The following is a 16,510-nucleotide window of genomic DNA, read 5'->3' on the forward strand; positions in this document are numbered from 1 at the left end:
CCTATAAATTCCTAGATTTATACACCAATACTATACAAGTGTCCAGAGATGCTGTCTTCCATGATACAATTTTCCCTTTTATTAAAGCAACTTCATCTGATTTTGTTCCACTTTCTACACCTGATTTTTTATCCTCAACCACTCGTGATATTCCTTCACAAGATCACTCTAGCTTTCCAACCACTGATTTCACTGAAATTGTTCAGTCACCTCCTTCTCCAACATCTGATATTTCTCTTCCTCTAAATGTAACACCTGAGATTATCCCTAGAAAATCTACTAGAGTTCACAAAACTCCTGCATATTTACATGAATATGTTTACAATGCTTGTTCTGATTCTGCTTGTTTTTGCACTTTATCATCACTCTATCACACAACCTCTGCTACTTCTAGTCCTTTGAACACCTGTTTTAATGCTTCCATCATTCAAAATATGCCTCCTATTTCTGAACCAACTTCTTATGAAGTTGCTAGTCAATATCCTGAATGGCAACAAGCCATTGCATCTGATTTTTCTGCTTTAGAAGCAAATAACGCATGGTCCCTTGTACCTCTTCCTCCTGGAAAGAAAGCAATTTCCTGTAAATGGGTCTTCAAAGTTAAACATCATGCTGATGGGTCTATAGAGAGATATAAGGCAAGGTTAGTTGTTAAGGGTTTCACTCAGAAAGAAGGCATTGACTACACTGAAACTTTTTCACCAGTTGTCAAAATGACAACTATAAGAACTTTAGTAGCTACTGCTGTCAAGAAAGGTTGGGAAATGTATCAGTTAGATGTCAATAATGCATTTTTGCATGGAGAATTACATGAGATTATCTATATGAAACCTCCTCCTGGTTTACACCTCACTGATCCCTCTCAGGTCTGTCTTCTTCAAAAATTTCTGTATGGTCTCAAACAAGCTTCCAGAGAATGGTATTCTAAACTCAGTTCTGTCTTGTTAACTAGAGGTTATGTTCTATCTAAAAATGATCCTTCCCTGTTTTATAAGAAGACTGGTCGTTTTGTTGTGTTCATGGATGTGTATGTGGATGACATACTGATAGTTGGCAATCATTTTTCTGAGATTTCTTATGTTAAAGCTTATCTAGATTCAGTCTTCAAAATTAAGAATTTGGGTTCTCTTCATTATTTTCTGGGCCTGGAATTTAATAAAATTCCTTCTGGCATGATTGTATCTCAGCGAAAGTTTACATTAGATTTACTTTCTGAGTTTAATTATCTTGATTTACCTCCTATGGTTAGCCCTTTGGATATCACAACAAAATTGTTTCCTGATCAAGGTGACCCATATCCAGATGCTTCTTTATATAGAAAATTAGTTGGGAAACTTAATTTTCTTACTCACACTAGGCCTGATTTCTCATTCAGTGTTCAACATCTTAGTCAGTTTATGTCTTCTCCAAGACAGCCACATTAGAATGCTGCAATTCATGTTCTCAGATACCTCAAGAAAGATCCTTATCAAGGTTTATTCTTTAGTTTTAAACCATCCTTTGGTATTGAGGCTTACTGTGATGCAGATTGGGATGCCTGTCCAAATACTAGAAAATTTGTTAGTGGTTTTGTTATTTTTCTGGGAGATAGTTTGATTTCCTGGAAATCAAAGAAACAACATACTGTATCTCTCTCCTCTGCAGAAGCAGAGTATCGTTCTATGAGGCGTGTTACTGCTGAGCTGTCTTGGCTCTCTCGATTATTATCTGATTTTGATGTTTCAGATATTATACCTATTCCTGTTAAGAGTGACAGTCAAGCTGCCATATACATTGCCAGAAATCCAGTTTATCATGAAAGAACCAAACACATAGATTTTGATTGCCATTTTGTTCGGGAGAAGTTATGTTGTGGGTTAATTTCGTTGTCTTACACTCCTACTAAACTCCAGCTAGCTGATGCTTTCACTAAACCCCTTACTAGAATCCAACATCATCTTCTTCTTCGCAAGTTGGGTGTACAGTCTCTACCCTCCAACTTGAGGGGGGGTGTTGGACATGTTACATAACTGCTACTCGAGCTGGACTTACACGTGGACATTTACTGACCACACACTAGTATTGCTTAGCTGTTAACAGACAGATAGATTAGTAAGTGTTCCCGCTCTTTTTGTAAATACAACCTGTGTAACTTATAAATAGGCTAGTTTACATCTCTTGTACTCACTTGAACATTTTATCAATACAATGAATATTTTTCATCTCTTTCTCTTTGCATCTCTCTGCATCTCTCTGGTTTTCTATCTTTCTCAAGAGGTCTGATGAGTTTTAACATCGATCCCGGCCACCCCCAATATTTCTCACAATTTATGAGGGACACGAAAGATAAATTAAATTTATGCCCCAAAGATGAACGCGAGTGAGGGGGAGTGTTAGAAAAATATTAAATCTTGGAACTCTTCGACCCATAAATGGACTTTCGAGTGAGGGGGAGTGTTAGAATAATATAAAATCCTGGAAAGGTCATTCTCTAACAACTTGAGGTTTTAGAGTAACTGTTTCCTTCACATGATGGACTACTATCGAGGTTATGAAGAATTGGTACACGTATTTCACCTTGACGAGGAATGTGGTGATTGGAGCAAGACGTGCAGTTTTGAAACAATAAATGTTTTTATGAATAGGCTATTGCTGTGTTTTAAGTACGGTGGTGAGATTGTGTAACAATGGCAATAGGTTGTATGATCCAAAACAAATGAAATTAAGGTTATAGGTGATTAAACACCAAATTTGGAAATCTGCCAAATTCCACGGTGACAAAAAATTTCTCTCTCGCATGAGAGTCGGCCGCCCTAGTTTCACCTAACCCTAGCCGCCCTACCTTCTTTTTCCCCCTTTCTACCCATCTCTATCTCCATATTCATCTTCATCTTCTTCTTTTATTCACTTTTTCTTTAATAAAATCGAGATTTGTTTTACAAAACTCGAAAAATCCATTACAGTTTTTCACTTTAGTTTTCAGATCTACTAAGGTAAGAGCTTGGATTTTATAATAAAATTCAGTTTTTGGATTCAAAATCTTTGGTCTAACAACATATTACAATTTGGTGTTATTCCGAGATTTTTGAATTTTGGGTTTTTTCGTATTGTTCTGTTTAAGTTATTATTTGTGTGTTTGATTGTCTCGCTTTATGCGATGTGTCTCGCTTTGTGCGATGTGGTGGTTGTGTTGAAAATGAATTGGATGGTGTATTGGGAGATCTGGATATCTCACATCAACAACACTTTCGGCAGGTCTATAGCTGGTGTCCGGCAGGTAGATAGCTGGGGTGCGTTTGGAACGGTGGTGAAAATCACATGTGCTCACCTCTCACAAAAAATATTTGTTCATAATATGAGGCCTCTAAACTCCGTTGTTGCAACTGAGTCCTCTGAACATTGCAATATCAATCGAATTAATGTGAGGGTCAATTGTGAAGCTACTGTTTTCGGGGGAGATGCGTGCTGGATTGTCCGGGAAACCATTACCTTCATTTTTAATTTTCAGAATATTTGTATTCAGTTTGTTAAGCAATCCGGAAACAAAATGGCTAATTATTTAGCTCTATTTGTTTTTCAACCTGGTTGCATGATCAGTTGATGATTTGTCCCGATTGAATCTCTTTTAAGTCATTAATGAAATCTGCTTTAAATTTGGCAAAAAAACGGTTATAGGTGATTAGTACTGAGATCTCAGAAGTGGTTATAGTTATTCGCCTAGCTTAGTGTTTCTTCAATGGAACCGTTGCATATGCAAAGTCACTTGAGATCACCAGAGGCAGAGAGATCGGCATTGGTACCTACACAAAGCCACTTGAGATTAGTGCTTACCAAGTTTTTGATTGCTTCCGTTTGTACTATTAGTTCATGTGAATGAATGTAATGGATTATAGAAATTTACATTTATGTTAAGTGTTTTTTTATGCAGAATTTTTATTTTCTGAATCATAGAAGTAGATCATTCAGGATTGTAATTTGAATCGAGCTGAACAATCAAACTCTGGTTTATCATTTATAAGCTCGAGTTTGAGTACTTTGTCACATAATGGCTAGTTGATCATTTATAAGCTCGAGTTTGAGTACTTTGTCACAGAATGGAGCTCGAGAACTTAACGAACATAAAAACTGGACTGAAATCTGACTGCGATTTTAATTTCTTATTACAAGTTTATCAAACTTATCGAGCACATATAGGCTATTATGATTCAACCAAGTTGAGGCAGAATTATAATGAGTAGAATAAGAATAAAATTTATTTATTAAAGTGTGCATAATGTTATATATAAACACACGTTATTTCCTAGCAACTACTAGTACTTAACATCGGCCTTGTCTCACTTCATACAAGCTTTGGGATCATCACTTAATTTATCTCATCTTATAATTCAATTAACTATCTTCAAATTTTCTTTTATCTTTCGTTGCAGTTTGCAGGTATGTACTCTAATTCCTGTTAGATAATTTGAATATATTCGGATTGATTAATCTATCTTATCGATATGTCTGTGTCTGTGTGTTCAGTTTTGCAGGCCTTTTTTCATCTAAAGTAGATTGCAGAGTGTAATTTACAATATGTTTAGCAGAATTTTCGGAAAGCCTAAGAAAGAAGAAAATGCTGTCTCAACGTTAGACAAATTAACTGAGGTTTTTTCTATCTGTTGTTGTGTTTGTTATGATTATGTGATTTTGTTTATTTGTTATAGTGTAATTTACTTGGATTTTGTCATTGTAAATAATTTTGCTGTCGCGATATGTTTGTGCACTTTTGCGGATGTTAGGATTTGCTGAGTGTGGTTTTATGCTGTTTTCAGACTCTTGAAATGCTCGAGAAGAAAGAGAAAGTTCTTATGAAAAAAGCTGCCGCAGAGGTAGAGAAAGCTAAGGAATTTACGCGAGCTAAAAACAAAAGGGGTATGGATAGTAGATCAGCTGTTTCTTTTTGTCGATTTTATGACTTATGTGAATGTAAATGATTCCCTTCTTTATGATAATGATGCCGTATATGTTAGTGATACCGAGGTTCATAACGAGGTATAGGTGATCTCATGGCTAATCAATCAAGCTTCTTCACCTGCAAAGTGGAATATTTATACATTGAATTTATAATTTATGTTGTGTTGCAAGATATGTATTCTTTTGAGATGTTTTAAGTGAAAACTTTACCTTTGTTCTTGGGTACAGCTGCCATCCAGTGTTTAAAGAGGAAGAGGCTTTATGAGCAACAAGTAGAGCAGCTCGGGAATTTTCAACTACGTATACATGATCAGGTGATTGTGTGCTAATTTTATGGAGCTAATTGTTCAGAGTGGTTTGTTTTTGACTTGACTAGAACTGTTATACTTCTGAAATATGCCTAATTAAGCTTTAATGTCAGATGATTATGCTAGAGGGTGCAAAAGCTACAACAGACACCGTTGATGCTTTGAGGACAGGAGCATCTGCTATGAAGGCCATGCAGAAGGCGACGTAAGTCTGACATACCTGAGCTTCGTATATTGCTTTTATAGTCCTGGAATCTTGATAAGAGTTTTATTACTGCAGTGGATAGTGATTACATGCTAGCACTTTCTCACAGATTTTTTAGATGATGATGATAAAAGAAATGTCACTAGTTATATGGATCTTTTTCCTCTTATACCAATGTCTGTAATTTTTTCAGAAATATTGATGATGTTGACAAAACAATGGATGAGATTAATGAACAAACTGAGAGCATGAAGCAAATTCAAGAAGCACTGTCAACGCCCATTGGCGCAGCAGCTGAATTTGATGAAGTATGTCCTTGATGTTAATTCTGATGGTAAACATTTCTAAACAGAGGAGATGTGTTACAATTTTTAGGTCCATTGCTGCAGGATGAATTAGAAGCGGAACTTGAAGAACTGGAAGAGGCCGAGTTAGAGGAACAACTTCTCCAGCCTGCTACAACTGCCCCTGGTGCTCCAGTGCCTATGCGTGCAGGTAGACCAGTACAGCCAGCTCGTCAGCATGTTATGGCTGAGGAAGATGAACTTGCTGCATTGCAGGCAGAAATGGCACTATAGAATGGTAATCTCCTTTCCGTTTTTTGTTTTCAAATTTTGACAGTACTATATATAATCATTATAAATTCTTCTGTGAGGTGACTGTTCAGTACTAATGGTATTATAAGTAATAGTTTGAAGCAAATAAGCGATGAACTTGTTTATCCTCTTGTCTCATAGCTGTTAAACCCCTCCTCTGTCTCATACTCTCATAGAGATATTTCATTTGTTATCACCCTTTGCCACCATTGATATCTATACCTCCAAATACTAGAAGAAAGATCATTTGGTTATACATGGGAGGCCAAATAGATTGCTAGGAAAGGAAGTAACACCGGAGACCTGAAGGTTGTGAGTTTATATAGTCAACAGCAGAATTGCTAAAATATTCATTATCACTTTATCAGTATCTATCTGATGAGAGTTTAAAAAGTGATTGAAAAAATATGATTATCAAGTCAACTGACTAGTACTGCATCAACATTTGATGATTTTAGCTATTGTGGCATTGGCTTTTAATAAGAAATAGGTTACCATTAAACAAAATGATTTATATTGTGGAGTATGAACAGATAATCAACAGTTTTATTTGGTTTTGTGAAATGTAGTGCTAGCCTGAGAGGATATGATGTTTTCTGCCTGTAGTAAGGTTCTGTCCCTACTATAAAGAAATTCACCGGACAGAAAGGTGTTGATACTAGTGAGAAAATCACAGGCTTATGTGCCTGGAAGTTAGAATTACGTAGAGAACTCTATTTATTATTTGGATAGATAGATATTTTTAAACCGATGATCATATCTGACATTCCTTTGTTGCTTTTGCAGTCGCAAAGATGAAGAACAAGATTGGTGTAAGATTTTAAAGATTCACATGTACTCTTAAATGGAATCTGTAAGTTTCATTTTCTCACTGGGCAATTGCTGGTAAGAAAGCAATGTAGATGATAATAATGCAAAGACTATTTTTATTCCATCTTGAATCTTGCTTTCGTGTTCTAGTTTCAGTTCATTATATCTCATGGTTACATGGCCAAGTGTAAAATCTGGTGAATCAAATGTTGTAATTGGAACTTAGACTTTTGATCAAACTAGAGATGACTCTACTGTGGATCATATTGGGTAGAAAGTTTGAAGTCGACGATAAGATAAACAGAGAAGTAGTGAAAAATAAATTGCTCATCTTTCTAATACTTTGTAGACATTCTACTAAACTATGTATGCAAAACAACAATTTCTTCTGTTTTATGTCACTGTCCTTGGGTAGGATGGAAACAGTCATCTATAATGTACATTGACTTCAATTAGCAATAACAAATTTTGCTGACTTCAACAAATATGCATTCAGTATATGTGTCCTAGTACACATTGATGAAGGTTCAAGTCAAATGCTAATGGAAACTAATCCCCCTCCCCCAAGCTTGTTAAAGGGATTGTATAAGACCTAAAAGTTTGAAGAAATGTACCTATGGAATGAACTGAATAATGTCGATTGTTCAGGTTCTAAAACTCCGAAGAGATGTGCCTATAGTCCTATATAATGGAATGAATAGAATAATGTTTTTCTTATATTGGAAAAACGACATTCTATCGTGACAAACCTTAGTCCATAAATCTGTCGGGAACTCTAGTATACTCCAATAAAATTACAATCTCAATATGAAATTGCAGGAGAGTTGCCAGATAAAATGTGAAACAGAATAAAACTAAAAACTGGAAGAAAGTTTTTGAAGGTCTTTTCTTGTGCATAAAGCCATGGACTACAAATAGACATGGAAAATGACTCCTAACTTCCCAAGAGCCTTTATTTTAGCACAATGAGAACAGGTCCTACTTGGTTTGAATTTGTCTTGTCCACAGCTAAATATCTGTTTGTGTGCATTCTTAGTTTCTTGCCTATCTTATTCTTAGTTCACATCAGCCAGTAATGCCATTATTCCCTCATGCAACTTTCATGACATTGACCAGTGTGAAGCAAATCTGCTGCTTTGTTCCCTGTCTGACACTCATGTATATGGCACTTGAAACACCTATATCAGTCAATCATAAACTCATTCTCCGTAATCTGTAATTCTGTACTGTCTAGATTCTCGTACTTAAGAAAGTTCAATGACTGTTGAAACTGTTGAAGATGAAAATCGACAGGCTGGTTTTTAGCAAACACTTTTAAACTGTATCGCGTATGTGTTTGGCAGACTCTTATACCTTCTGCGGTTGACACGTTATCTATGGATGTAGATTATAAGAGGATTAGTATATAGCTACTGGTGCAGCTTCTCGCTAACTTGGCTATGTAATGATATGAATGTATTCGGAAAATAAATTTGCAACATTTAGGAATTGAATAATAGGTAAGCTTAAGCATGAGTTCTACAAAACCAGTAGATGTTATTAGCATAAAAAGTGATAGACTTGCAGAAGCATGAGTTCTACAAAACCAGTAGATGTTATTAGCATAAAAAGTGATAGACTTGCATCAACTGCATTGCTACTTAAATACTCTGAAACTACATTAAGAACTTATTTAATAAATTCTAACAAGTCAGTAATGATAAGACATACTGTTAAACTATATCTCTCTTGATTCTGCAACAAATTCTAATCCAACCTTCATATGTATATTCTTATATGCTAGTATCTAGCCCACTATTTAGCTTTATTTCCCTCTAGTAATTTCCGTAAAATTGGTTACTGGTGAAATTGTGACACACTGTTAAATTTGCATAGGAACTTGTAGGATAATTGATGATAGCTTCTTCAAAACTCATCTGATATTGATTATTATCCCAAATCCCTGTACTCATCATCTGATCATAAGCAAATCCGGGTTCAAAATCCATCAGAAACTCACAAGTACTGTTGTTTACTACAATTGATGAATCTGAAACGCTTGAATAGTCTTGTGCTGTATAATTTTCTGTTTGTGTATAATTCTCAACATTAGCAGAAGTCATTTCCGGGAGGAAACCATGTTTATTAGTCGTTGAAATTCCTGGATTGTAATTATCTTCGATCTGAGTAGTAACTGATGGTGCTGAAATTGAGCCTTGAGCAGTTTGATTGATGTTAGTGAAGCAGGAGTCCATTGTTGCCAGTAACTTCTTCTTTAGCTTGGTGTTCCAGTGATTCTTTACATCATTGTCTGTTCTTCCGGGTAGTTTTGAAGCTATAACAGACCACCTACAATTTTTAAACTAATTTAGATGATAAACCAAAGTTGTACATTGTCAACATCTACATTTACTTAGTATGTGTGTGTTTGTAGAATTACTGTACCTGCTTCCAAGATTACTATAGAGATTAAATATGACGTTGTCTTCTTCAGGAGTAAAAGAGCCATGCTTAATGTCTGGCCTTAGATAGTTAAGCCATCTCAGGCGACAGCTCTTTCCACAGCGCTTAAGGCCTGTTAATTTAGACTATTTAGTTTAAAAAACAATATCAAGGCTGAAGAACAAACATAATTAACATGTCATGTAACATCTACGAAACATGACTTGTACACATTGAGCAATTTTAAAACATCGAGCAAGTTAAATGGAACAATGTGTATCCGATAACAAAATAACAATGTGTGTGTATAAGAGGGAGGAATGTAGATGCCTGCTTTGAGAGGCAAAGAAATCCAGTTACCACCAGTGCCATGGTTACTGATATAGTTTCGGAGAATTTCATCTTCATGGGGAGACCAAGGCCCTCTTTTCACTTTACTCTTGTCACAACAAGGTGCTCTTCCCATCTCTTTCTTCCTTTTCTCCACAAACTTTCAAATACTCAATGTATATTATGATATGATGAAGCAATGGGGACAGTGAAAGGAGATGTATATACTGACATAAACAAAGTACTGGAGTAAAGTGAAGACTTGAATCCATTTTTATAAGCCTAAATTTGCATGGCCTATTACATTTTTATGAACTTTCTTGGGGTTTTCCTTCACTGTGTGTTTAGGTTTTGAAAAAACTTGAGGTTGGTTAAGATTTGTAGGGGACCGGTCAATATTCATGGAATAAGCAGGTGATGTCAAAGTTTACTTGGTTTACTTGCATTATCATCTCAACACATACATATGAAAAATTACACCATGATCATGATCATTACTATTTGGTTCAAGTCTTGAATCCATTTCCTTCCAACACGAACCATGAATTTCTTAGCATAATTTTTACTTATTTTTAACAACACGACAAAAAGTTATAACCGATATTAGAATAGATTGAAGGGCGGAATGAAACTTGGGGGCATCGGAACTTTAGTAGTTAAATGATCTGGAAACCGAGTAAGAAACACAAGTAGGTCTTATTTTAACGAGGGTACCACTTCCTTTTGAGAGTGATAAGAACCTTTAACCATGGCGAGAAAACTAATCCATACACTATGTAGTAACCCGCCCAGGGGCATCGTTTGGACCATAGTAAAAGGACTTCACATTTTCTAGACATGCAGAAGTACTTGGTGAAATTAGTTCTGGTAAGCAACGCGGCAGATCTGTTGACATATTCTTCCACATACTTGTTTGGGTTGTTTTGAAAATATTCTTAAATGTTTAGGTAAAAATAATATTGTTTTACATATCGGATACTCTAAGGGTCTCGGCTAATTTTCATTTTTTTGGCACAGAACGCCACTTCCTCCGGGGTTCAACCCCTGAGGCTCAGAAGAAGTGGCGTTCTGGGGTTTTTCCCTTTTTTTTTGTTTTTTTTCTTTCCTCCCGGATTGAATTGCAGTTGGGTTGAATTGTTTGTAAGTGTTTGCAAGTGGGAAATATGTAATGGAGACCTAGTTTTGAGTCTTCATATTAAATCGGAAAAAAATTATTTTGGTGTAATTTTTTTTGTTGGGTAGTCATGCAAGCCTATTTTTAATACGTAATTTTTGTTTTTTTTTAAAAAAGTGTATGTATGACTTTTTATGCCCTCAAAAAGGGTATCTTGGTAGTCGGCAACGAAAATATTCAATAAAGACCTAGTTTTGAGTCCTAATATTAAATTGGAAAAAAAGCATTTTTGTGTAATTTTTTTTTATTGGGGAGTCATGCAAGCCTATTTATAGTACGTAATTTTTGTTTTTTTAAAAAGTGTATATATGACCTTTTGTGGCTTCAAAAAAGGGTACCTTGCGAGTCGGCAAAGAAATGTTTTTATGAAAGGATAGTTTGATTTTATTTTTTTTGCTGTAATATAAAACAATAACATCTTTTAGTAAAAATAACAAGATGAAATCGACTTGTCAACTTTTAGAAGTCCAAATCTTCAGACAAATATGAAAAGTTAAAAGAAGTACTGTGTGTACGTAAAAGAAATGCTGATTTTCTAAATTCACGGGAGTAGGCACATGCAAATTTTTGAAATGATTTGACAAGTCAACTTTTGTTTTGAACTGAATGACACAGGTGAATAATTTCATTTTAAAATTTATAGGGTCAATAATATCAATTATTTCCACATTCGTAACTGCACAACCTAATATTACATATTGACCATGTATAATTATGCCTATAAATAGCTGCAAAACTATAAGCCATCAACTAAATTCCCCCCTTTGTAGTATATTAGTTTCTAAATTTTGAGGCTGCTATAGTCAGGTCATGGACAAGGGCAGGGAACACGCTGATCCTCCTATACAGCTCAGACAGCAGCCCCGTAGAGCAGTGAAAGGAAAGGGGAGGCTATGCCACACCGGCGGAAGGTTATATGGCTGATCAGTACTATTTCCCATATTTGCAGACTTGTTATTTTTAGTTTCCTATTTTTTATTACATATTCAGTTCAGACTTATTTTTATTAGTTCTCGTCATTTTCAAACTTGTTATTTTTCTTACCCCACAATCTAGTCACTTCAATTCACTGTATTACATTTCAAGGTGTTTCGTAAGTAATATTCAAAACGTACATACTTAAAGAAATTACTGTTTCGTATTAGTAAACAGTTGAAACCACATGCAAGCATTTTCAATAATTTGAGATAAACAGTGAAAAAGTTAAAGTGGAATGACAGTTTCAAACAATACATGACACGTCAAATCCTATACATGACATAAAGAGGAAAAGATAAGGCTTTGTATGTAAAGTCATTGCATGTACAGAGTTTTCCTGTCACTTTACAGCGGATAATGATTCCATAATTTTCAAAATAATGCAGGTGAGAGCAACAATGACAAGTCATAATCAAGTTTTGAATATGAACTATAATTGTATAGTATGTTTAGCACGTGAACTGTCCTTCAAAGTACCTCATGTCTTCTTTACCAAATCACTTATAAATAGAGAGTTACAACCTCATGAAGTCACACTCGTCAAAAGTAATTATGTCATCACTCCCAAATTTGGATTATTATTTTTGTGAAAAATTAGCTATTGTAGCGCACTACTGGAAGGGTAGTGACGCAGGAAGGCGATTTATCAAATGTCCCGACGGTGCTTGCAATTACGAACGTTGGATCGAAGAGCCACTTGAACCTCGTGCAGCATTTCTCATTGAAATTCTTAGGAAAGAAATTATCACAGAGAATGTAGCCCACTATGCAGAAATCAGCGAGTTGCAGCGTGAACTTGAGGAGTCAACGAGGGAATTGCAGAGAATGAAGGCGTTCATCGAGTCCCATACCTGGAACATCAATGAAGATGATTATGACTCCGATGATGATGACTCCGATGATGCAGATGACTGATCTGGTTCATATATTGTTGGCTCTTAATATTTGTATTATTATATCGTACTCATTTTTATTCATATATCATCTTATTATTCTGTATCGAACTACGCACATTTTTTTAACTGTGTTTTATTATGTAACTGATGTTATGTAATAAAATTTGTGTTTCAAGTCAAGTATTCATTATTAGAAAATTAGTTCATATCAAATATAAGGCCTCGTCAATAACAAATATTCCCCCATGATACACTATTCCATGAAACTAAAACATTATAAAACAAAATTTATAATTAAAGTACAATTTACGTACTACAAATAGGTTTACATCACTAGTCAACAGAAAAAAAATTAAACCAAAATAATTTTCTACGAATTAATTATGGGATTTGCTAAACATGCCCGCACGTAACAATTGCACACTCGAGTACCTTGGCACCCTTTTCAAAGCCAAAAAAATCATATATAAACTATATTTTTTTAAGAACAAAAAATACGTACGAAAAATAGGTTTGCATGACTATCCAAGAAAAAAAAATTACCAAAACAAATTTTTAGTAATTTAATATCAAGGCCCAAAAATAGGTCTCCAGTGTTGATTTCACTCTTACAAAGTTTACAACCGTTTACACCAACTGCAAGTCAATCAGGAGGAAAATGAAAAATAAAAAAGGAATTACCCCATAGCGCCACTTCTTCTGGGCCTCAGGGGCTAAACCCCAGAGGAAGTGGCGTTCTGTGCCACTTTTGGAACAATTTGAACGTCTGTGCCAAAAAAAATGAAAACTCCATTCAACTGTGCTAAAAAAAGTCCGGGAGCCATACTATCTCCATCCACTCGTTTCTTTACATTTTTTCTCTCATGACACGTATTTTAAGATTAATATATAGTATAGTTTCAGAATTTTTTTTAATTTTTTTTTATAAAATTTGAATATTATATTTTTATTTAGAAGAAAAAAAAGTTAAAAAATAATTATGCAACTATATTTTACAAGTGCCTTAAAATACGTGTCGATCCCTATTCCAATTTAAAGAATTTTTCAAGCACATTTTGTAGGTAGTGTAAAGGTGTTCTACTGTTCTCTATAAATCTATTATTGCTCTGTACTCTGTTCTCTCAAGCCTAGCTTAGGTATGTGTTCGAACAGGGTACTTTACACAAGCCCGGTTTCTTGAGCCCACTAACTTTTTTGTATGAATGAGTGAAACCCATTTATATTTTCATTTATGCCAACAGTCCAATAAAATTATTTATACTTTTGGCAAACTAACACTTGAGTGCTTCTTGTTACCACATCTTGTAAATTTAGGCATTATTTTCCATAATCTTACACACCAGCCCATATATTCTTAGGTATTTTCAGGAAAAAATGGAAAAAAAAATAATAATTCACCGGTTCAAACAGTTTTGGATGGCTCAAATTACTTACTTGGTCTCAATCTATGCGTAGCTTTCTTAAGAAAAAGCGAATCTAGCGGTATGTCAGCGAGGATTTTACTATTCCTATTAAAAAGAAAGATGAAATTAATTAAAAATTTAAGGATCGAATAATGAGATGTTAAAAATCATCAAGGTATCATATTTTTTTAGAAATTCTTCAATTTTTATAATCAAACAGTTCAAAAATTACGACACAACAAGAAAAATTTAGGATTTGCCTGCATCAAGATACACTACATTTGATTTTTCTCTGCAATATCGGATATTGGGTCCTCTTAGTAAGCAAAAGCAAGCGTCTGGTCAACCAATTTCTGATTTTCTTTCACATGTACAATCATTTTGGGTTCAATTAATAATAATGGAACCAAAGTGGTTACACAAAGAAGATGGCACACTCTAGCACACATATCGTGATCAACAACGAATCATCCAGTTTCTAATGACTCTTACTTAGGATTTTGAACCAATTTAGAATTGTTCCTCTCCATATTGTTTCGCTACCATCTTTGAAAAGTGCTGTGGTTGAACTTATTTATGAAAAAACCCGACTCGACATCGGGAAAGGAAGACTTGTAGAAGATATGGTCTTAGCAATATCTTCATCACTAGCCACTGAATGAACCATTTTACAGGTTTTGTAGACAAAGTGAAGGTCTGATTGGGGATTATTTGCAACACTTCCCTATCATAATTGCCAACATTGTAATTAAAAGGGTTGTTAGTTAACACAGTTTTATAAAAGACCATCCATTCAGTCAAACAAACTTTCTCAACTCCCCCATAGGTGCAGCCTCGGATTCCACACCGGAAATTGCAATAACCAGTGAGCTCAAATCTTTACTCTAATAGGTTTTGTCGAAAACTAATTATCCTACCACCGCATCCACGGTCATCCTAGGGTCTTCAAACATGACAGACTCTTGAGATCGTCCGTGAAAGTACTATATTAACATATATATGTATTTGTTGGTGATTTTAACGTATCACAACATAGCACACATACATATAAACATTATAGTCATATATATGTAAAATTCAGTATTTTCAAATCACACACATATATATTGATTGTCAATTTAGCCACCAACATTGTATGATTCATCTACATTTTGTTTACATTTAATAAATTCACCCCCATGCAATCTTCAGTTTGACGTGGGGCGTTAAGGTCCTTATTATTTACATCTATTAGTAATTTCAATAGTCAAAGCAATAGTAGCTCAAGCATAGTAATTTCAATAGTCAAAGCAAAACAATAGTAATTTCAATAGTCAAAGCAAAAGTAGCCTACTACCAAATCTAAGGGGGAGATGATGGAGCCCAAGTTAAAATCAAGCCAAATTGAAGATGATATTGAGATTGAAAGACTCAAGATAGCAGCTGAAGGCCCTTATCTTGATAAGGAGTTTGCTGATTTTCTTGAAGACCTGAGAGTCTCACTCAACTCAAATCACTTCACCTACAAAAAGGCTATAAACAATAATGTCAAGTTCCTGAGAGTAGTGCTGGTTACAAGACACAACTTCAAAGAGAAGAGAATTGTGGTGAATGTAAATGATTCTGGTGTTGACAGGTGCATGCAGGTCTCTCTCTCATTTCTACAATCAAGAAGAGCCTCAGAACTGGACATCTTCATCAACAAAGTAAAGGTGATAAGTCCACAGGACACTCTTTTGCTTCATGAACTAAAGAATGGTCAAATATGAGCTTTCCCTGAAGTCTACCTACAACCAAGCAAAAGAGTGGCCTACATTTACCCCAACACTAGAAGATGCAAACACTTCCAATTACCAAAGCACTGTGTCATGGGTAACAAGAAGTTGATGATGACTATAGAGACTAAGCTGAAGACAAAGAAGAACAAGACAAATGAAGATATTAAGATGATAAAGATTTTTTCTAGATATTTGAAGAAGGCAGACACAATGCTACCAAAAATACCGATAAATGAATAAGATGATGATTTGGATGATGACGAGCAAAAGAAAGGTGAACACAAATCTTTTGGCTCAAATCCAAGTCAATCTAGCAAAGATAGTGAGAGTCATAAGGATGCTCAAGATATCAAGGATAGTCAGAAGAAGGAAAATGATGGAGGAAAGAAGGGAGATGGAAAGGGTGGAAAAGACTCCAAGAAAATACCAGTAACCTAAATATCCAAAACTTTGCCAACCCCAACCCAAACACCTAACCAAACACAAACTCATAACATTCAAACCTCAAAGCCTAAGTACCTATACAAACCTTCAGCCAACTCTCTACTCAAAATTCCTATCATATCAAACCAAACCTCCTTAAAGAAACACTTCAAACCTCCAACTAAAACTCATTTAAAGTTTACTGGGAGAAAACCAAAGCTAATAAAAGTTGAAGTTGGTGCCCTTTGGAACTGTTTTAATCAGGATGATTTTCTAC

General features: G+C 35.1%; 2 protein-coding genes across 2 annotated transcripts; one reads left to right on the forward strand and one right to left on the reverse strand.

Annotated features, from left to right (window-relative positions):
• Positions 1–4,336: 4,336 nt before the first annotated feature.
• On the forward strand, positions 4,337–7,116 carry LOC141684848 (vacuolar protein sorting-associated protein 32 homolog 2-like). Its single transcript, XM_074489987.1, has 8 exons — positions 4,337–4,413; positions 4,501–4,623; positions 4,791–4,890; positions 5,161–5,246; positions 5,354–5,445; positions 5,639–5,753; positions 5,835–6,027; positions 6,828–7,116. The coding sequence occupies exons 2-7, from the start codon at positions 4,552–4,554 to the stop codon at positions 6,021–6,023; spliced, it is 654 nt and encodes a 217-aa protein (XP_074346088.1). The 5' UTR covers positions 4,337–4,413; positions 4,501–4,551; the 3' UTR covers positions 6,024–6,027; positions 6,828–7,116.
• Positions 7,117–8,335: 1,219 nt separating this feature from the next.
• LOC141684847 (transcription factor RAX1-like) lies at positions 8,336–9,906 on the reverse strand. The gene is made up of 3 exons (XM_074489986.1): positions 9,603–9,906; positions 9,276–9,405; positions 8,336–9,179 (listed from the first exon to the last, which is right to left on the reverse strand). Exons 1-3 carry the CDS (start codon positions 9,736–9,738, stop codon positions 8,666–8,668), a joined length of 780 nt encoding a protein of 259 aa, XP_074346087.1. The 5' UTR covers positions 9,739–9,906; the 3' UTR covers positions 8,336–8,665.
• Positions 9,907–16,510: the final 6,604 nt, after the last annotated feature.

This window comes from Apium graveolens, chromosome 9, assembly GCF_009905375.1.
Source record: "Apium graveolens cultivar Ventura chromosome 9, ASM990537v1, whole genome shotgun sequence".
NCBI lineage: Eukaryota > Viridiplantae > Streptophyta > Magnoliopsida > Apiales > Apiaceae > Apium > Apium graveolens.

What these genes read in the sequence shown, in the direction of transcription:
- LOC141684848 (XM_074489987.1), top strand. Translation starts at nt 4,552, where the DNA reads ATGTTTAGCAGAATTTTCGGAAAGCCTAAGAAAGAAGAAAATGCTGTC. An exon ending in AACTACGTATACATGATCAG is followed by an intron (nt 5,247 to 5,353) that starts GTGATTGTGTGC and finishes CTTTAATGTCAG; the next exon opens with ATGATTATGCTAGAGGGTGC. An exon ending in AAGGCCATGCAGAAGGCGAC is followed by an intron (nt 5,446 to 5,638) that starts GTAAGTCTGACA and finishes TAATTTTTTCAG; the next exon opens with AAATATTGATGATGTTGACA.
- LOC141684847 (XM_074489986.1), bottom strand. Translation starts at nt 9,738, where the DNA reads ATGGGAAGAGCACCTTGTTGTGACAAGAGTAAAGTGAAAAGAGGGCCT. An exon ending in TTCTTTGCCTCTCAAAGCAG is followed by an intron (nt 9,406 to 9,602) that starts GCATCTACATTC and finishes CTAAATTAACAG; the next exon opens with GCCTTAAGCGCTGTGGAAAG. An exon ending in TATAGTAATCTTGGAAGCAG is followed by an intron (nt 9,180 to 9,275) that starts GTACAGTAATTC and finishes TAAAAATTGTAG; the next exon opens with GTGGTCTGTTATAGCTTCAA.